At 35.0% G+C, this 21,499-nt stretch overlaps 1 protein-coding gene across 9 annotated transcripts in view; it reads left to right on the forward strand.

The window, feature by feature from the left end:
• The first annotated feature begins 387 nt into the window (after positions 1–387).
• CCDC88A (coiled-coil domain containing 88A) overlaps positions 388–21,499 on the forward strand; it is a 105,392-nt gene continuing 84,280 nt past the window's right edge. For 4 of the 9 annotated variants that reach the window (XM_031467046.2, XM_031467048.2, XM_031467049.2 and 1 more), the window contains exons 1-2: positions 388–1,268; positions 1,368–1,468. In XM_031467046.2, coding sequence (XP_031322906.1) covers positions 1,206–1,268; positions 1,368–1,468 — 164 coding nt within the window. In that variant the 5' untranslated portion in view covers positions 388–1,205. Of the gene's footprint in view, positions 1,269–1,367; positions 1,469–21,499 lie in introns of those variants that run through there. The other 5 variants (XM_031467051.2, XM_031467052.2, XM_031467055.2 and 2 more) reach the window with 2 other exon arrangements.

Below are 21,499 nucleotides of genomic sequence, written 5' to 3' on the forward strand. Positions count from 1 at the left end.
AAAAGAGAGGGATTTCGTTCTCTTTCCTTCACACATCAAAGAAGGCATTCGGGGAGGATATAAACCATAATTAGGCAAGAGCGAGAGAGCAACAGACCCCTTCCTCGGCCTTTCCCATCCCCGCCCCCCCAAGGCCCTGGCAACCGTCCTGCTCGCGAGCGAGGTGCCGGCCACCGCAGCAGCTGCAGCGAGTGCGTGTTCACGACGCGCCCGCCGCCGGGATCTGGGCGGCGGCGGGGCCGGCCTGGGGGCGCGCGCGCTCGGGAGCGCGCTCATGCAGCGGTTTTCTTCTCCTACAACCGAGAGGCTGCGGCGCCGGAGGGGCGGGGAGTCGGCGGAAGGATATGGGCGCGGAGGGAGAAGCGCGCTCCCTTTGACGGCGGGTTGGGCGGCGGAGAGCGGGGTGTGATGCGACACTGCGGTTCTGAGGCCGTTACTCCGGCTCCTCCAGAGAGGGCGGAGGAGGAGGCTGGAGCGCGGCGGTGATTTTGTGCCAGGGCTTCCCAGAGGCGCACTGAAAAGGCTTGGCAGGGCTCAGGAAATTGGTGGCTTAGGGACAGGATTCAAGCCCCCACCCCCTGGGAGGGGAAGGAGACAGGCAGCGAGGCTCGAGGGCGGCGGAGGGATGGTGGCTGCTCGGGGGGAAGGGGCGAGCCCTGCCTGTCGTTGGTGAGGGGCTACGGGCAGGCGAGGCTCCGCGGGTCAAAGCGGCTCCATGCCCACTGGTGGGTGGAACGTGTTGAGCCGAACGCGGAGGTCGCCTGGGGCTCGGAACCCTTAACATAGTCTCAATCGTGGGATTTCAATTAGCCCACTTTGGGATTAATTCATTGGGGGCAGCCTTGCTGGTCTGGCTCCTCCAGGAGCTGGGCAACCTTGACGGGCTTTTTGTCTTGCTGCTCCAGCCCTTTTTCCCTTCCTCCTCCTCCAGATGCCTTTTCTCTGCCCCTCCTCGCCCGGTACAGACATTTCTAGAGCAGCCTGCCGCTCGTGGCTGCTGTCGAAGCCACTTCTCGGGATTTCGGCTCGTTTTCCTCTGGGGTGTTTTTTGAGGAGGGAGAGTTTTTCTCCCCTCCACAATGGGATTTTTTTCCCGTGCCAAAATGGACTTTCATTGATTTCTACTTAATTCTTCACCGTTTAGTGACCAATTTCCTAGGCTGATTTTTGTGGTAGTTCCTTTTTTCAAATACATTTTCTGTAAAATGGAGAACGAGATTTTTACTCCCCTTCTGGAGCAGTTCATGACCAGCCCCTTGGTCACTTGGGTAAGTAGGGTGTTATTTATTGCATATTTTGCGGCATTATTTGTGGCTGCAGAGATGGAGGTGGGCGTTCTGTCGTGATGATCATCATTCTGTTCTTAGGTTAAAACGTTTGGACCTCTGGCTGCAGGAAATGGGACCAACCTGGATGAATATGTGGCTTTGGTGGATGGGGTTTTCTTGAACCAGGTCATGCTCCAAATGTAAGTATTCTTTTCTTTCTTCTTAGGCAACTTTTTTTTTTCCCTGAAAAAATGCATACTGTGAACTTACTTTATGTTTTAAGATCCGAATTTAATTCTTTGGCCAGAAAAATTTAGGTAGTTTAAGAATTGGACCTTGAAAGGAATGATAATTTTAACATGCCCAGCCCATTTATCACAAACTAGGAATTATACCTGTTAAAATTGTGAAACTTCTATTTTTTATTTTGTAAATCAAGTATTGTGACTTACTGTATTCAGTGCTGAAATTCAAACCACATTGTGTCCTCCTTGATAATTTGGTAAGATGAGAGGGAGAATTAGAATAGTTTCCTAAGTGGGGAAAGGCCTTTACTGTAAAGTTATGTGCATTTGGTGCAGAAATGTTTCTTATTAACCTTTGTGTCTAAAAATAAATGGCTCAAAATTTGAAACTGGTGAAGTAATAACAGATTTCAGAGGAGAGAATTTCAAAGAGCAATTCTAATTGGTGAGGACTGTTGTAGCAAGTAATTAAAATGCATATAATAACTAAAGTCTAGGTGATTTATTTGTGAATTATTAGGTTAATATTTGGGGGATCATTTTACAGTATTAGAGCTAGTTTTGAAATGCAGAAGATTGAAATCTTGATGTCAATTAGATAATGATTTACTAGGTAAATCTTTGTCTTATGTTTATGATATTTGGTTTATATTAAGTAGGAAAGTGTTTGTGAAGTGGCAATTGAATATCGAAATCATATTGGTAGCTGAGTCAGTGAAATAAAAACTACATTTTTATCCATTATATGTATTGTGGCATGCATACATTCTCAGCACATCAGTGTAGTGAATATTACAGGTGTGCTCAAAATGTGTATTTAGCCTTCTTTCTCATGAATACAACCTCATTACAAGAGTAGTTTGGAACTTTCAAATTCAGGGCTTTCTTTTTATATATGTGGGAATTTAGTGCATTATTAATAAATAATTGTTAGCAGAGAATAAGTCTGCTGTTAATAGACTAATAACATATAAATGGTCAGTTTTATGTTTTTTGATATTAGGGTTTTTTTCAGATTTTTTTACCTAAAAGAAGGTATAAGTCAAATCCTTAAATTACTGTTTTCTGGTAACTTCTCAGTCTGTGTACTCAGATACTTGTGGTCTGTATACTTGGAGAGATTTGTATGCTGTTCTTCATGTATGTGTTAATTGATCCTACAGGGAAATACTGTATTATACTACTACATATTTTCCAAAAGTGTTTATTTGTATAGGCACCCAAAGAAATATATGTTATCTAAATGTGGTATATATTTTAAAGAAAGTAAAAGGGAATTTGGATATTAATTATTTCTAGGGATAATTAATATATTTTTGGCAGCTCTCCTATGGAACTATTTTTAATCTTTGAAATATCCCACTATTTCCTAACCAAAATGGTAGAATAATTAAACTGACTTCTATTTTAGGGAACACAGATGACAGGAAGGGTAGCCATTACAGTAGATACTCAGAACTTGTTCCCCTATATCTCTCTTCTTGTTTGTTTTTAGACAGAAAATTTTGAATTTGTATGCTGAACCCTAAAAAAAAGGTATGTTCACAAAAATAGGAAAATACTTTAGTTTTTCCCTTTAATGGTTTTAATTTGAATAATTCTTTTTCCAAAAAAAAAAAAAAAGAAAGATTTTTTTTTTAAATTCTGAAGAGTTGTCTGTGGTGCTAAAAACAGGCACTTTTGCTTGTTTCCACTTTGGGTACAGTTTTATACTTAAAATAATATATATGTATATTTTGAAGTAATGGTGTCCCAAAATAGTGGTTGCCAGGTTGTTTTTTGGGGAGGACCAGCTCTATTCCAAACCTCAAATCTGCTTCTGTTTTCAGTTCCACCTCTCAGTTTCTTTAAAAGTTTTTTCAGTGTCCTGTTTCTGTTGTGGATGACCTATATAAATTAAAGGAAAAGGAAATTTTTTAAAAAGTATGTTTTAATATTAAAAAAAATTTACTAAAATAAGATCAACACAAATATATTTTAGTTTATTACCTAATTATTTGCCTAATAGGGTAACAGTATAATTTTAAAAGCTATATTTTGCTAATTTTGAAATCAAGATTTCTGTTAAGCACTTTACTTAAATTAATGTTTGATGTAAAGTACTCTATCAAATTGTCAGCTGAAACTGTACCCAATAGGTTAACCTTAAAGTTAACCTCAGTGTAAGTAATTTCTGGATTACATTTGGTTATAGAATTTGCAGGTGAGAACTCTTTGTAAATGCAACTTTATGTGTTTTTCTTCATATTTCTTGTGTTTGGAGTTTATTGAGCCTCTTGGATCTGTGGGTTTGTAGTTCAAATTTGGAAAAAAATTTTGGCCAATTTCTTTAAACATATATATTTCTTTTCATCCTTTCTTTTGGAAGTCCAGTTACTTGTATTTCAGACTGCTTGATGTTCACTGATGTTCAGTTTTTTCAGTCTTTTTTCTGTTTCATTTTGGATAATCTTGCTAAATTCATTAATCTTTTTTTTCTGCAATATTTAACCTGCTATTAATCCCAACCAGTGTATTTTTTATTTCAGATGTTGTAGTTCCATCTCTAGAAATTCAGTCTTTTTTTATATCCTTCATGTCTATAGCTTTCATGCTGTTTTCTTCTCTAGATTCTTGAACATACAGACTACAATTATAACTGGCTTAATGTTCCTGTCTACTAATACCAGCTGTGTGATTTGATTGATTTTTCTCCTCATTATGAATTGTGTTTTCTTGCTTTTGCATGCATGGTAATTTTTTACCAGATGCCAGACATTTGAAATTTTAGCTTGTTGGGTGCTGGATGTTTTTGTATTCCATTAAAAATATTCTTGAGCTTTGTTCTGGAATGCAGTTAAATTACTTGGAAACAATTTGATCTTTTCAGATCTTGCTTTTAAGTTGTGCTAGGCAGTACCACTTCGTCTTTGTTGCACTGTTGAGGCAAAACCCTTCTGAGTACTCTGGTGAGAACAGGAACTGGGTGGTGTTCCCTCTAATCCTTTTTGGTGGTTCTTTCACTGTCCATGGGTAGTATACACTGATAAGTACTCAGCTGAAGACTTGGGGTGTACCCTCTGCACGTCTCTGGAACTTTCTGTGTAGCTCTGTCTCAGGCACTCTGCCTTGTATATGACAGTCTTGCTGTCTCCAGACTAAGTTCTGTTTCAACTCAGGGAGACCACTGTGCTCTGCCTAGGTTCCCTATTCCTGTTCTGTGGCCTAGAAACTCTTTCAAGGCAATAAAGTGGGGCAGTTGTAGGACTCATCTTGTATGTTTCCCATCTATTAGGGATCTATTGTCCTTTGTTGCTGATGTCCATTGTTTTGAAAAATGCTTCATATGTTTTGTCTTTTTTCCCCCCAGTTGTTTCAAGCAGGAGGGTAAATTTGGTTCCTGTTATTCCATCTTGGCCAGAAATGGAAATCTGTTTATATGCTTATAATTATATTTTTGCCCTGCCAGTCTTGTATTTCTGCTTTCAGATGTGACATAGAATTTTGTTACAGGATTCTTACGGTAGAATTATTATTTTTTTCACCTAAAGTGTTTATTAAGGGTAAGAATATTGATTAATTTAGTGACGGCCTAGAATCTGAAAGTAAAGAACTGACTTCTTTATGCCATTTTACTGACTGCTGTATAATTTCAGAGTCTGTTCACTGATTTGGGATTCACTGTATGCAGGGATCAGTCCTGGGTTTCACTGAGTAGCTCCTTGAATCAAAGAACCTCTGTAAGAGCTTGTGACATGGCATCCGTCCTCTTTAACTAATGGGAAGGGGAAGCTATTTTAAAGATCTGGAATGATGGGCCAGCTCTTCTGCATGCTGCAGGGCATTTTCCTACTTCAACCAAATGAAGTCCTTTTTCCTCAGTGCTAGTTATCAGACATAGGGCTTGGTGACAGTGAAGTGGAAATAATCATTTTCCTGTTTGAGATTTTATGCAGTCCTGCAGCCAATTTAGAATATTACTTGCTGTGAATTTTTAAGGAATTTGTGACATTGTAGTTGATTTCGTAATCCTGTTCATACTACCAAAGCAGTTGAAAACATAGTATGTTAGGGTTTTAAGTACCAAAAAAAATTTTTAATAGTATCAAAATAGTATTTGGAATTACTCTCTGTGATTCAGCCCCATTAGATAGCTATAGAGATCTGTACTTGAAATACCTAGTAATTGTGAAATACTTGTTATGGTATTTCTTCTTTTAGAGTCTTGAATTTGAAGGGACTTTAGAAGTCATCTACTCTGAAAATCATTTTTATATGACACATGGTCATCCAACTTCTGCTAAAGTATTTCCTGAGAAGCAGCTTCATAAAGTGTACCTAAAGAAACCATTTAATAGAGGAAGTTGATAAATGTTCCTTAGTTTTGTCAGTGCTTAAGATTCAAAAGTAGATTGTGCTAACTTCATGACTATAATAGCTGTAAAATGATTACAAAATACATAAGCTGTCTTACCAAGTATGGCATTGACTCTGAATTTTGGTATGGTCTTTGTTGCTTCTTTAAAAACACATTCATAATGTAGTCAGAGTTGCTGTCTACTAGTTTTGTGATTTACCTCCCAAACATTTCTCACATGTGTCTCTGAGTCTGGGATTAATGCAGTTGCCCCTGACTGGTCTTCTTATGTTTGGCTTGCCCCTCTTCAAGTTGTCTTCTCATCTGTGATCATATGAAACTCTCTAAAACAGATTTTATCGTGCTACTCTTACCTTTAAAATGGTTCAATAAATTTCTTCTGCCTTCAGAGTAAACACATTACTTAAGTGTCTAGACTCCTTTGAGGTCTGGCTGCTGCCTGATTCTCTGTTTTCATCTTTGCATAGTACCAATCCTCAGAGCATAGCCAGAGATTGAGCAGATTTACAGTTCCCTAAGACAAGCAGTGTTCTCATATGTCTCTGTGCCTTTCTACACACTCTTCCTTTCCTTAGAACGCTCTTCCACTTCCTCTCTATTGCTTTCTTTAACTTCTGTGCCATTCCCTGGCTGATGCTGGGCTTAGTACTCCTCCTTGTGCTTCTCTAGGACCCTATATATAGAGAGTAAACCTTGATAATAGCAGTTCCTGGTGTGATTGACCCTGCTGACTAACCTGTGAATTCCTTGATGCCAAGGACTGTATCTTTTATCTCTCTCTTCCTAACGTAGTGCTTGATATACAGTAGGTTTTTAATACACTTCTGTTGAGTGAATAATAGAGAGGCTGTGGGTAAAGTGTAATGAATTTGGGCTTTGAATGAGACAGACTTGATGTCACTTCTCACACACACAGTGTGTGACCTTAAACAATTTACTTAGCATCTTCACATCTCAGTTTCTACATCTCTAAAATGGGAGATAATGTTTCCTTCCTGGAGTAGACATAATCTCTGCTAAGGCAGGGATAGTATCTATTTTCTGTTTTGTTGACCACTGTATCCCCAGTGCTGGTTTTTGTCATTGTTATTATCCTGTGCTATACCATACCAGCTCTTTATGTTGCCTCAAAGAAATCATGATCATTCATAGCTTGGTTTTGAATGATCTCTGTTGGTCTCACCTCACTTTACTTCTCAATTTCCTCATTTATAAACAGGATAAAAAGAGGATGACACGGTTATTATGAGAATCAAATAAGATGATTTATGCACAATGCTTAGGATATATAGCAAGTGCTCAATGAATGTTAGCGGTTGATATCTTTTATTTCTGTTGTAATAATAATAATTTTCCCCTAGGCTTTCCTTCCCCTTTTTTTGCTTAGCAAATTCCTACTCATCCTTTAACACCCTGTGAATTCCCTTGGCAGAGTTAATTAATCTCTCCCCTATGATCCCTTATCTACTTTACCAAATTGGTAAAGTGCTGTGACTACTAGAGAGTTAGCATTTAGAGGCTAGAGATTTTGTGTTATGTTATCACCAGTGCCTAGCATAGATTTTGTACATCATAAGTTTTCAGTAAATGTCAAAGGAATGAATGAAGATGTTATATACTTTTATTAATTTTCAAAATTTTGAGGACATTCTCTAGTTTAATATTGTACAATTTAGTTTGTTTTACATTTTAATTTTTCTTGTATTTTCTCTCCGTCTCCTTATTTATTTTAATTACCTTTATTGGATCTTTCCCCCACCTCTGTTATATCTTGCTCAGGTGAGGTGGTAAGATGAACAAGTCATAGTCCATGGTTTTATGTGGTTTTATATGAGACTGACATGCTGCCCACTGCGCTAAGAAGACGTTTATGTGGTTTTAGAATACACGTCATACCTTTAGTTTGGTTTCCAGTAACTTTCCTGATGATGTTCAACATATTGAGATTTTTGTTCATAGCCTTACAATTAAAATTCAAGTTAAGAATTTGTGGAATTTAGAATTCATAAGCTCAAAGTTCTGTATCAGAAGTGGTGGGACCCAACCTCCAGTCCCCATCCCTAACTCTGACACCACAAAGAGGTCTTCTGTGCATTCCTATGGACATCTTGCATGCATGCCTGAGTCCAAGCTCTTGTACTCCCTCCTCCAAACTGCTGCTCCTTGACCCAAGGTTGTACATGTCTGTAGCAAGGTCCACCCTCAGGAGAGATCTGGGAAAGAGGCCGGTGCAGGTCCTGAAATTGGATTAGAGATATTTGAACAAGAAATTCCAGAGTTCCAGATGAATGGAGTGTCATCAAGGAAAAGGAGCATAAGGGTACATCCTCTTATTTCTGTGGACTTCTTGTCCAGAGGTGAGGGGCATGTCCTGAAGAGGGCCACAATGGGACTCGGGGCAGAGATCACTTTTGCCAAGATCTAAATACAGTACTTAGTGAGAAGGATGAAGGGATGGTGCATTCAAAAGATAAGTTCATTTATTTAATCGTTTCTGAGTGCTTATTCTGTGACAAAGTCTATTATGACAAACTATCTGGTAGGTGCTGTGGATGTGATGCTAAATAAGGTATGGTCTTTGTCCATTACTAAGAGGGACAAGCATGTAAACAAATTGCAGTGTGACATATGTGCTGAATAGTGGATTATGTTCTTGGTACAGTGTTGGCACAGAGAGAGGTTATTATTTATAAGGAGGAAAGGTTTCTTGAAGAGGGAATGCTTGAATTGGGACATAAAAGTTGAGTAGGAGCAACTGGGTGAATAGGAGTCATAAATAGTGGGAGTAGGAGGAAGGACATTTTAAAGAGAGAAAATATCATGAAAAGAAGTTTGAAAATGTGAATTAAAATGGTGGAATCAGGTAACAGTATGTTATTTTGTATGGCCAAAACAGAGATTGTATGCTTCTTGTACATGGTAAATGAATTTGAAGAGTTGGAGAGTGGGAAGCTGTCCTTAAGACAGCATGTTAAGAAGATTGAGTTTTTTTCCTGTAAAGAGGTGTATTATTTCAGGTTCTCTCCAGAGAACGGAACCAACAGGGTGTGAGTGTGTGTGTGTGTATGTGTATGTATTTAGAGAGAGGGAGGGAGGCAGGTGTATATTTATTTTTAAGATTTGGCTCAGATTGTGGAGGCTTGGTTAGTCCAAAATCTGATGGGGTAGGCCTACATGAACTGAGGGAAGAACTGCATTGTGTTCAAGGCAATTTTCTAGCAGAAAGTCAGTCTTTGTTTCATTAAGGCCTTCAGATGATTGAATGAGGCCCATCCACATTATGGAGGGCAATCTGCTTTATTCAAAGTCTGTTGATTTAAATGTTAATCTTGTCCAGAAAACAACTTCATAGAACATCCAGAATAATAATTGACCAAATATCTGAGCACCGTGGTCTAGCCAAGTAAACACATAAAATTAACCATTACAATTAGTGTTTCTTAAACTGGGTCCACAGGTATTCTTGGGGGTCTTTAGGACTTCTAATTTTTGTGTTTTCATTTCAGTAATCTAAATTATTTTTCAAGAGATAATAATAACAATTCTTTTGCAGTGAAAATTCACAATTGAAAGATTTTTTTTCATAGACTAAAACTAGTTTATTAAGCCAGTTTTTCAAATAGGGGCCTTGGACTCTTATGATGTCTATGGACAGATACTCACAGATTCCGGATAATTTTGTTTCTTTAAAAGATTTCACTCACTACTTTACCCCAGCTTGAAAAACAGTACTATAGGCTACAGAATATTGAAGGAATTGAAACAGATAGCATTTGCGTTTTAGAAGGACTGATGTTGGTGCTTATGAAAGCCAGAACAGAGAGAAAAACTGCACTGATGTAGAAATAATAAGGAAGAGAGAGAATGCTGAAGTTATTGGACTTGGTTACCAGTTTGGTATGGAGAATGAGCGTGGGATGTGTCTAGGATGATTATCAAGTTTTTTACTTGAGTGAAGAATGGTTGTAGTGCCTTTGTAAGTAAAGCATTACAGGAGGATGAAAAGTTGAGGGGAGGGGAAGTGTAGAAAGTGATTTTGAGTTTATTTTGGAATGTCTGGTTAACAGTGAGAAATATCTTGTGGGCAGGTAATATGCATAGGTCTGGTGCTCAGGAGAAAGGTCTAGAATAGAGATATAGAGATGTAGAGATATGAGAATTAGCTTTTAAGTTTGTAATAGAAACTAAGGACTATGGGTGTCAGAAAAAAAATATATAAGAGAGCCAATGACATATCCTAGGGAACAGGAACATTAAAAGGCTGGAGGTTTGAGGAAAGTGGAAAATTTCACAAGGCTGCTGGGAGGAAATCACAAAGAGACTCAGTTAAAGATGAATACAAGTATTGTCATGCAGGGTTGATGGCTTACTTGAGATTTGGAAACCACACATTTGTAGTGAAGCCAATCAGCATGGTAGAGCAACTTACACAGTAATGCTTAGCGCTCAGAAATTGACAAAAGACCAGTGGAGTTTATGCATAACTGAGGATTGACAGGTAGACGTGGGCGAGAATATTTTCAGGTGAGTAGTTAAAATGAATAGAGTGTGAGCATTAAAGTGAGGAGTGTCATCAGCTGCAGGCCGATAGAGTTAGACTTTGCAATAAGGATGAAGGAAGGTGGGTTTAGAAGGAGTGAGACAGAGTGGTGTAGGATGTTGATGTCAGAGGGGACTTTCAGAATTTGAGATTTTGTAGGTTGTGTCTCTGAATGGTGATCTAGGGCCAAAGTTAGACCATGGTACTGGGTGGATAAAATGGACTAGAGTGAATAAAGTTGAGAAGGAACTTATTTCCTTATTATTTTTGAAGCTATGGTCTCTTGATTACTACTAGAGATAGGCATTAGTATTTTGAATTAAAATAGAAAACTGGATAATAAAGACTGGTAATTGAAACTTTGATTACAATAATCCTTGTATTAAAAATTAAACTTTGTGGAACATCTCAGTAGTTTTTCTGGGAAATTTTTAAATGGTGTATTCTTTCTTCTTTTTTTTTTTTTAGAGTTTAAAAAATTTTTTTTATTTAGTGGGGGAAGGTAATTAGGTTTATTTATTTACTTTTTTTTTTTTTAATGGAAGTACTGGGGATTGAACCCAGGACCTTGAGCATGCTAAGCATGCACTCTACCACTGAGCTATACCCCACCCACCCCCCAATTGGTGTATTCTTAATGCGACTTACTTTCCTAGTGAAGGCTAGCAAAATTTTTTTTTGAACTTCACATTATCATTGACAACATGACTATACCTTTTCCCTTGAGTGGTGAAGGACCAAGGATGATGATTTAGTTTTAGGTGCTGGGTCCTAGTTGATTAAGACCTGGATTTTTACCAGGTTGTGGAGGATGAGAAGTTGTGGAGAAAAACCAATGGAGGCAGTACTCCGAACTATTTTTTCCAAGACTGGTTTAAAAAAGGGTGAACCATAGTAAAATCCTAGTTAATTTGAATATTCAGGGAAAGTGGAGTGTTGACTTTACTCATAATTGAAGGTTAACCTAATTTTCTCCATTTCTTTGTTTAAAATTTTTGCAAATGAATTAAACTGTATTTCTATCTTTGTAAATAGAATATACATGTGATGATTCAGAATCTTGTAGTATCTCATTTTAAACTTAAGTTTTTGTGTTAAGTATTGAATGTATATAACTGACTAAGATGAATCTATTAGTGAATAATGAATCATCCCAGGCATGTATTTGTATTTGAAAACAAATCTCTGGTTACTAGCTTCTTCCTTCCTTTCCTTCTTTCCTTCCTTCTCTCCCTCCTTCCTTCCTTCCTTCCTTCTGAATTTTATATGTGTCTTTTCAGTGTGTGTTAGTGGGTGTACGTTACAGAACCCTACTGTTCAGAAGTTATAAGTTTAGAAGTTAGTTAGAAGTTTGGTTTGGCCTCTTGAATGATGGATAGTTAGGAAACCTAAATAGGGAGGAAACTATATTTGATTATACCTTGAATAACTGAACTTCGGTAGCCATTGATGAGGGGAGGAGGGTGTTTTAAGCTAGGGAAGCAGCTTGAGGAAAAAGTATATTATGTATATGTATTATCTGGAAGATGGTGAGGGCACTAGTCTTAGTAGAGGATCCAAGCTGGGGAGTAGTCGAATATAAAATTGCATAGCTAGAGTAGGCCAGATTATGGAAAACCTAAAAATTAACTAGTATAATTTAGGCTGCATATGGCAGGCACTGGAGAGCCATTTAAAATTCCTTATTGGCAGATTAAATGTATTATTTCAGGAACATTAGTTTGCAGAATAGAAATTCATTTGTTCATTCAGTATTTATTGAGCATATACTGCTTATAGTATTGTAAGTACTGAGAATACATCATTGGATCAATGGAATTTAACACTGTATTAGTGCTTGAGGAACAGGTAAAGAAGATAGATGGGTAGTGATGGATGTCATTTATGTTTTTGGTGGTAAGGTCCTAGGTCAATGTGGGCTGTATGATTGAAGAGGGAGCAAGTTCAAGAACTATTGCAAAAGAATTGATGGAATTCTAAATACAGTGTGTGAAAAGGAAGAATGAAAGATGATGCCAACGTTAAAGCTGAACAAACTGTATTTAAAATTATGTATTTATAAGACAAATGATATGAAGTTTGGATACTTAGTTTTGCAAGAGGAGATAAGGATATTTAGTTTCTTTTTATTTTTCCTAATTTCCAGCTAAAAACATTTAAATGTATAAGATAGCCATGTATTTTTGACAGTGATGCCTAATTTTGTATTAGAAACATTTAAATTCCTATATATTTGTGTTGTTTAAATTCTTGTTACTATTAGTACATATTTCAGTTTTGAATTTATGTAGTAAAATAGTTTTAGGATGTGTTATTACAGTTCTTTTGGGCTGCTGGAATGCTTAAAGTCTACACTTACAGGATATAGCTTACCTGGGAGATTTAACAATTACCTGAAAATTAAGTTGCATTTTAACTATTTGTTAGAATTTAGCCATCTTTATAGCAGATTTCTTTTTTTTTTTTTTAATGGCATACTTCTGTTCATTGTAAGAATTTAGAGTTTTGTCTATGCTAATAGAGGTCAAAGTAGTGTTTCAGAGTTTATGTATAGCTGTGCTCAAATTTTTCTGAATATTCATGTAATTACTCTTGTATTACATATTATTCTGAAGATATAGGTTGTTACTGAGTTATTTATTCTGGTCATCTTTGCACAGTTCTCCAGAGGTTTTTTTGTTTTTAATTCTATTTAAAAAATTAAATTCTAAATTCCTAAATTTCTGGAGAAATTAAGTTCATTATTTATTGAGTATTGTACATTTTTTTGAACATCACATTATTCATCTTTGTTGTTCCCACCCACTTTTAAAATATTCTAAAATCTTACTCATTTGTTCCTGTCTTTTAAAAACTAGTGACCCACTTTATTAAATTGGCGATCCCCAAAACAGTTTATTCCCCTTGGGCCATTTGTAGGCCATATTGCAAACTTCTTTAACTTGTCTATTAATAATTCTTTACCTCCCTGTTTGTGTGCCTTTCCTCTAACTTGGTTTTCAGTTTATCACATCTTTTTCAATAGTACACTTGTTCTGTGTGTGGCTGTTTTTTCTCTTCTGTTTTACTTTTTATTGTATTTCTTTCATTTCTGCGAGTCCTTTGCAGTGCATTTTAAATAGGCATCTATTATTTTGCCTTTAATTGGTGGGCTTACAATGAAGTTAGCTTATGGTCCTTTTGGAGCACTTTTATGGTTTATAGTCAAATGGACAAATTAAACCAGCATTTTGATAATCTTATTCTGCTTTTAATAGAATTCATATTCTTAGAGTTATCCTTAGAGTTATGGGGACTATTTTTTAATATTAGAGAAACTGATGATGAAAAAGTATTTTCTTATCAAATTTTAAAACGTCTTACTTGAGGTAAGTTTCTGTGGCTGTGTATTTTAGTTAATTAATTAGAAGAGATTATACTTTGGAAAATACTTTTTCAAGTTTTTCCTCATTTTAGGGGGCTTTATTTCTTCTTGAAAATGACAGTGATACCAGTCACTGATAATTAATCTGAACTATTTAAATTACTCTAGGAGGGTTTATGGACTTCATGTTAAGGATCTTTCTTTACTCTAGTGAACTGATAGTGTGGGAGTGAAAGCTATAATAGTTAAGTCTGTTCCTTGATCAAGGAAAATATCTAATTACACATCAGGTCAGTTTGAGATTTCTTGAGTCTTTAGGACTGACTGGATCTGGAGCAAATACTACACTAGAATACTGATTAAAACAAATCCCTGAGACCCTGTCTTAAGGCTTATGGACAGTGGGTGAAGGGTTCCATCACAGATCAGCAATGACCATTGGTGCTGTAAATAAGTTTTGTTTTGGTTGCTAGCTATGTGGTTGACCCCTGAATAAATGAAGATTCTGTTACTTCATGAAGGCACTGATTAGCATATTACTAAGTCCTCAGATTTCCATATAAAGAACAGGAATTGATTGGCCTAATGCTATTGTTTTCAAAATGAAATCAACATACACCTGGGGGTCTAGTTGTCTGTCCAGTCAAAATTATTTTCATATTAATATTAAGATGCCATTTGCCTTTTTACCTGCGTTGCAAAAGCACTAATGGTACAGAAGCAAAAGTAAGTAAAACTGCCAACACTCTAGCATGAATCAAGAAGTAGTACCAAATTGTACTGGTGGTAGTTGTGTTATTCAAGCTGTGTGCTTGCGGTTAAAGAGAAATCCAGCTTCACTTAAAAATGTCCTTGATAAAGCAGTAAAAGTTGTTTTACTGAGTCTTGACCTTTTGAGTACACGTCTTTTTTAACATTCTGTAGGACAAAATGGGACATATGCATTAAACACTCCTGTTGCATAATGAGGTATGATGATTATCTCAAGGAAAAGTACTCATGATTTTTTGGGTTGCAAGCCAACCAAGTCTTCATTTTGTGGAACACTATTTTTGCTTGAAAGAACAACTTATAGACAAACTATAGTTATTCAGGCTTGAGTATTAGGCAGACACTTTCTAAAAAATGAACAAAGTGAGCCTGTCATTTCAAGGAAAATAGTTGATACCATGTGTTGTCAGTGATAAAACTGAGTTATAGAAACCATGAACTTGGTAGCTTCTCAATATTTAAAGACTTCTTTGATGAAATTAGAGGTGATATTAATCACGATTTTTCTATATTGAATAATAAAATGTGCAGTATTTGGAAAATTCATATAACTCAATGAACCAGAAGTTTCAAAGTGACCAGTGCATGATAAGAAATCATGCGTCTGTAAAAGATCCATTCAACATGTCAGGTAAACCAGTGGATTTTAATGTATAACAGTAAGAACAGTTCATTGATAAGGCTTCAGATTCCACGTTTCATCCTATGCTTTAAAAAATACCACCTTATTGAATTTTTGTAGTATCAAAAAAGATTATCAATAAATATCTGAAAAGTTTATTAAAGTATTCTTTTTCTAATTGCTTATTTGTGTGAGGTTGCTTTTTTTCATGTACTTAGAGCAAAATAATGTATCACAGCACATTGTAGAAGCAGATTTCAGAATTTAGGTATCTTCTATTAAGCCAAACGTTAAAGAGATTTGAGATTTACAAAGTTGTAAAAGAATGTCACTCCCCACTAAAATTTTTCTGTTTTTGGCATCATAAAAATGCTCTTTGTTAACATACAATGAGTTTGTTATTTTTAGATTAATAAATTATTTTTAATTCTCAATTTTAATTGCTAATATAGTAAATATAAATAGATAAACTCACATAAATAAAAGCTCTTTAGAGTTCACAATAATTTTTAAGAGTAAAAAGAGATCTTCAGACCATAAAGTTAGAAAACTGCTAGACTAATATTATAAAGGCTCCTGTTGTCACATTTTAAGAAGTAATGGGTAGATCTTTAGTGATTTTACCCAATTCAGATAAAACCAAAGTTAATTGTATTGGACTTTTATTCTTTTTGTGTCCATTTGCAATATTTAAATCAAAGCATTAGTTCTTTCTGTTTGTTAAATCAGTGTATATCATTGCTGTACTGCTAGCTCAATCTTGGGCTATCTAGAAAATGTCACAGATATTTCTTTAACTTTTGAAGAGGTAACTTAATGTATCTTAAATTATGAGAAAGTACATGAAGGGGTCTGTGTCTATAATCTCTGTCATAATTATATATCACATACCTCTCCAAGAGTAACTATTCAGTCATTGTGAAGATCAAATTAATTAACATATGTGAAAATATTCTGTACATATATAAGAGATTATATTAATATTAGGTTTTATCGTTGGCCATCATGCACAGTGATTGAGTTTGTGCAAAGAGGGAGATACTAAAGTAAAGGAACACTTAAAAAAAAAACACATATTTCCCTGATACCTTATTACTTGGGTATTAGTAAGATATCAGGACGAAGGTATCCTACCTGGATATCTATCAGTCCTGATACCTATCAGGACTACTTGGATAATCCTAAATGGTAATATTTACCCAATTAATAATTTTTCATAAAGCTGTTGTTCTGGTATATGCACAATTGGAGTTTAGATATGCAAGTAACTTAGTTATTTCAGATTGTTTTGTTGTGATATGCAAATACTACATGGTTGTATGTTATGATATAAAATATATCAAAATTTTTAAAAAAAGTCTATACAACTAGATTTAAATTAAAGTTGCATGATCTAAAACATAAGCAGCGATACTAAACAGATGGTCCAAGAGGATACATAACAGGTTTGCAGTCTGGGTAGAAGAGCATAAAGCCATTAAAACTATCAGATTTCTGTTTCTCATAGATATTAGTCAATGAATAAGTAAAGACATAATCCTCGGTTATATAAGGACCAAATCTTAGAATATTAACGTTGCATAATTGCTAATTTTTCCTTCATTTTTTTACTTTAATGTAAATATTACTATATATAGTGGTAGATAATACTATTGCTTGTTTATTGAGATTAATTCAACTTGTCATAAGTAGGTTATTTATAAATGTGAAACTGCTTGAGGCTGTCTTTTACTGCCATGTTGCATTTAACTTCTGGCTGGACAGGTTTGAGCTATATTGGTAGACTGTCTGCCTCTAAAACATTTTTCAGTTTTCATCTTTTAAGAGGAAATGGTTGATTTGAGATTATGTTGACTTGGAAATAGCTATGTGTGATTAGAAAGGTACTTGCTCACATACCACATGGGAATTGTTCAATAGCTCATCTTTTATTTTAGAAAAAGGGCTTTCCAAAGATAAAGTCTTTTTTTTTTTAACGTATGCTTTCAAAAAGAACTTAATCAAAACTTCATTAATTATAACCATCTATTCTGGGTTAATATTTGTTTAGCATTTTAAATATTAAACATGAAAGGAAGACAATATTTGGAATACTGAATAGATTATAATTTCTTTTTAGAGAATTCTGGACTCATATTATCAAGTTTGTTTAAAGCTGTACTGTGACTTTGATTGTATGAAGAAATAAACCTTAAAACACATGCAGAAATGGAGTGCTTTCTGTCTTTACATAGAATGCATACTTTTTACAGAAGAAATGTTTTATATTGTTTTATTTTCTTATGTTTATGCATAGTCTCATACATCTTACGACTCTGAATCTCTAGCATTGAATTCTACATATATAACCTCATATTTTTCCCTAGAAGTAAATAAAATAGAAGTCTTCTTGAAATAGAACTTTTTTGTCAGTGTTTTTTCCCTCTTTAAAGAATGTTTTACATGGCTAAAAGAATTAGTTAAGACCAAAAAGGTTCATGATGAAAAACAGTAGTCCCTGCCCTAATTTAACTCACATCTCAGTTCTGTCCCCCAAAGTAAAAACTTTTAACTTTTTTTTAAAGCAGTTTCTTCTGTCATTTAACCCCCAATATAGTGGTAGTATGTCTACCCTAGATTTCTTGACTTATCTCTTTCAGACATTATCTATTGATTTCCTGATAATGGTAGGTAGGTGAGATTTTTAGCTTTTTTAATACCATATCTTTGTATCTTCTTACCCTGTATTTCTAATTTATTTACTTATTACAAATTTAGTTAAATCAGCAGTCAGTATTCACATATAATGTTTCTTTCAGAGCCAGGTAGTCATAATGTAATCACTACATTTTTCTTTTTAAAAAAATGCTATTTTCCTCAAGTAACTGGTTTTCTTGATTTGTGTAATTTTCTGTAAATCCGCCTTTAAATATTCAACAGTTTTTCACTGGAGTAGAGATTAGGACTTATCAGTCAGTTTCACTTGAGGGAAGCCCTTCTCATATAAAGAGATCACCTTCTTGGGGTCAAAGGGCCTATTTTCATGACCCTAACAGATGTCAGTATGACTCTAACTCAGATTAATTATGAATCAAATGGGAAATCCAAGCCTTGTAATTGAAAGTTTATTGCTCTCTAGGTCTATGTCTTGAGTACTTAGCAGTTATCCTGGTCTCCAATTCCAGAACTTTATGGATAAACTGCGATGTAGTATCTGATAATTCTAAAGAAGTAGGAACTTTCCAGTTCTGATTGATTACTAAAATAACTCCCAATAGGTTCAGTGTAGATTGGAAACTGAAAGAGGCTTTTAGTACCAGGGTATCAGCCTGTCCTGTCAAAGAACTCTCACTATTCTGTTGGATTTGCTAATGAGTCTACTAGATCTACTAAATCTAGTATCTAGAAGAGTCTACAAGTCAACTAGAAATCCCCTCAAATCCCATGTAATTGTAGCAAAGATTTGTAAACATAAAGGACCACAATTATATAAAAGGATGCAGAATATTTTCATTCCCCTATCTTTAGGATCTCTGTTGACAGGGAGGTTAATTTCAGGTATTGAAGTACTTTTCTGTAAATTTTCCAAAATACTTTCTCTAGCATACCTAAATTGCATATTTCCCTTTTCCCCAGATTCCTAAAATAATTTCATCTGATACTTTTGGTGTATAAAAATTGAACAGCTCCCTTTTTTATATTCAGAGGCTGAAAAAACTTAATTTGAAACTTAATAAATTTTTTTTGGCAAAAAAGTTATTAAAAGATTTTGGGCAAACCACAATTCTAAATTTTTTAAATTTGCTATTTCTTAGAGGAGCTTTATGCAAAGGAGACTATAGACCTTTCTGGCAACTGAATAAATTTTGAAATATCATATGAGGAATGTTGGACATAAAATTTCAAAAGAAACTTTAAAACTTTATTTAAAGTCACTTTAAAGAACAAAGAGAAACTTGGTAACAACTCTGTCAGGGACAAAGATAATATTTACATTGTAAAACTTGTTAAAGTGGCACTGAAATCACAAGTGCTCATTAAATACTGTGATTATACATGCATCCCAAAGTATAATCCAAGTTATATATTATCATGTAACAATTGGCTTGCACTATAAATTTGTACCTTTTTAAAGTTTACATACATTTTCAGTAGTAATATTGAGATCTTTCTTAAATAATTGTCATCAGATTAAAATCCAAGGTTTTTAATAAAATGTTACTGTAATGAACTGAGGAGGGGAGAAAATGAATCTTCTTTAGTTTGAGTACTTGCTGTGAAAACAGAATCAGGAATATACTCAGACAATACAATAAAAACAATGATTTATTATACACATGGGTTTTATAGATAACATTCCTGAAACATTTTTCTATTGGTCTTTTCTTTGTTTTCCTGAATAATCCTGTAAGAGACAGGCTGAAAGAGAGTAATTACTTTGGACTTAGTTTTCTGATTTATTTCTGAAACTAGATAATCTCTATAAAGTGTTTTTTAGGTCTAAATGTTATTTAGGAGATAGTCATGAGTTAGAGGTATTTAAGGGGTGCAAATATAGAGTAAGGAAAATAGAGATAAAAAGATAGAAGAAGACTAGAGAGAAAAGGTATTTACTGAATGTCTGTGATTGCAAATGAAATTTACACAACTGTAGTATACCTAACATTTTTGTTACCAAGGTTGTTCCTGCTCTCTTTTCCCAGTTTCAGATATACTTTTCTCCACAATGATAGCTTGGCTAAACTAAAGAATTATGCATTAAATAATGTAGCCACAGTATGTACTCAGTATTTAACTTACTGACAAAAAGAGTTGATTACATAAAACAGGATTTTCCCTTCAGCTCTCTGAATTTTTAACCATGACTTCCTGACCATGCTGCTGTTTGTCTTTTGACTGCCATGACATGTGATCTGACTTCTGCAATATAGTCTCCTCATTTTTTGTAAGTAACTAGTTCTGGTTGGTACCTTTCCCTGAGAGACCCACTTTTCTGCTTATAACTCCCATTTGCTTTGGGCTATTCATTATTTCCCATACATTAAGTGTAAGTCATCACAGGTTGGATTTAGCTTACTTTATTCAAACAACATTTGTGTTAGGTTATATGCTGATTTTTAGAGAATAAGATAAGGTCCGTGCTGTCGAACTTATAGTCTAGTAAGAAAGTGAGAGGCATAAAGACATTTAGTATAAGATTTACGATATAATTATGTATCAAAAAAGAGGAATAATTGTTATACCATGGGTTGGGGCTGATGGAGTAAATAGTCTAGGACTGTGAGGATGATACAGTATTAGAAGATGTAACAGTGTAATTCATTACATTAACATATTAAATAATAAGAATCAGGAGTAGATTTGGGAAAAATTCAGCACCCATTCAGATACTGAATAGGAATAGGAGGGAACTTAACTTGAAGGAGGGTATCCATCAGAAATTTTCAGCAAACATTGTTCATTAATGGCAAAACATTAAAAGCAGTCCCATTAAGTTTGATAGCAAGATAAGGACAGATACTATCTCTGTTATTACTTGTTAATAAAATAAGTAAAGAAATGAGATGTAACATTGGAAAGGAGAAGATAAACTATCACTTGCTGACAGTATGATTTTTTTTACCTAGAAAACCCAACGAAATGAACTGAGTAAACTAAATTTTCAAGGTAGTTAATCAGAAGTGCAATATATAAAAACTACAGTTTTCCTATTATACAGTAGCAAGGACCAAGTAGACAGTGTGATAGAAAAGAAATCCATTTCACAAACAAAAACCCAAGTAAGAAAAAAAGATCTTAATTAAATGTATAAGATCTTTGTGGGGAAATTTTAAAATTTTACTGATGCAAGTCTTTTATCAAATTCTTTTTATTAATAAAGTCCTAATAAATCTCAACAAGGTTTTTCATAGAACCTTATATATATCCTAAAATTCATAGAAAAGAGCAGCATGTGTGACTAAGCAGGACCATTTAGAAAACAAAAGAGAGGGACTTGCTGTAATAGAATCAAGGTAACAATGAAGCTGTAGTAATATTTAGAAGGTTTTGGTGACACAGGAGTAGACAAATGGTGTAATGGAACAGGACAGAGTCCAAAAGGAGATCCACACTTATGTGGAAATCTAGTATAATCATTGAGGCCTTTGGGAAACAGTAAGCTCTTTAGTAATTGATGTTGGAATAATTGATTATCAGTATAGAAAAGCTACAAATTATATTCAAGAGAACCTTTAAAAGCACCAACAAACAACCTGTTAGAGTTTAGCAAGGTTTGTAAAGATAAGAGCAATACACAAAAACTGATAGCATTTATATATCAGTAGTAACCTACTAGCAAATATATTTTTAAA

The sequence above is a fragment of the Camelus dromedarius genome, chromosome 15 (assembly GCF_036321535.1).
Source record: "Camelus dromedarius isolate mCamDro1 chromosome 15, mCamDro1.pat, whole genome shotgun sequence".
Classification (NCBI taxonomy): domain Eukaryota; kingdom Metazoa; phylum Chordata; class Mammalia; order Artiodactyla; family Camelidae; genus Camelus; species Camelus dromedarius.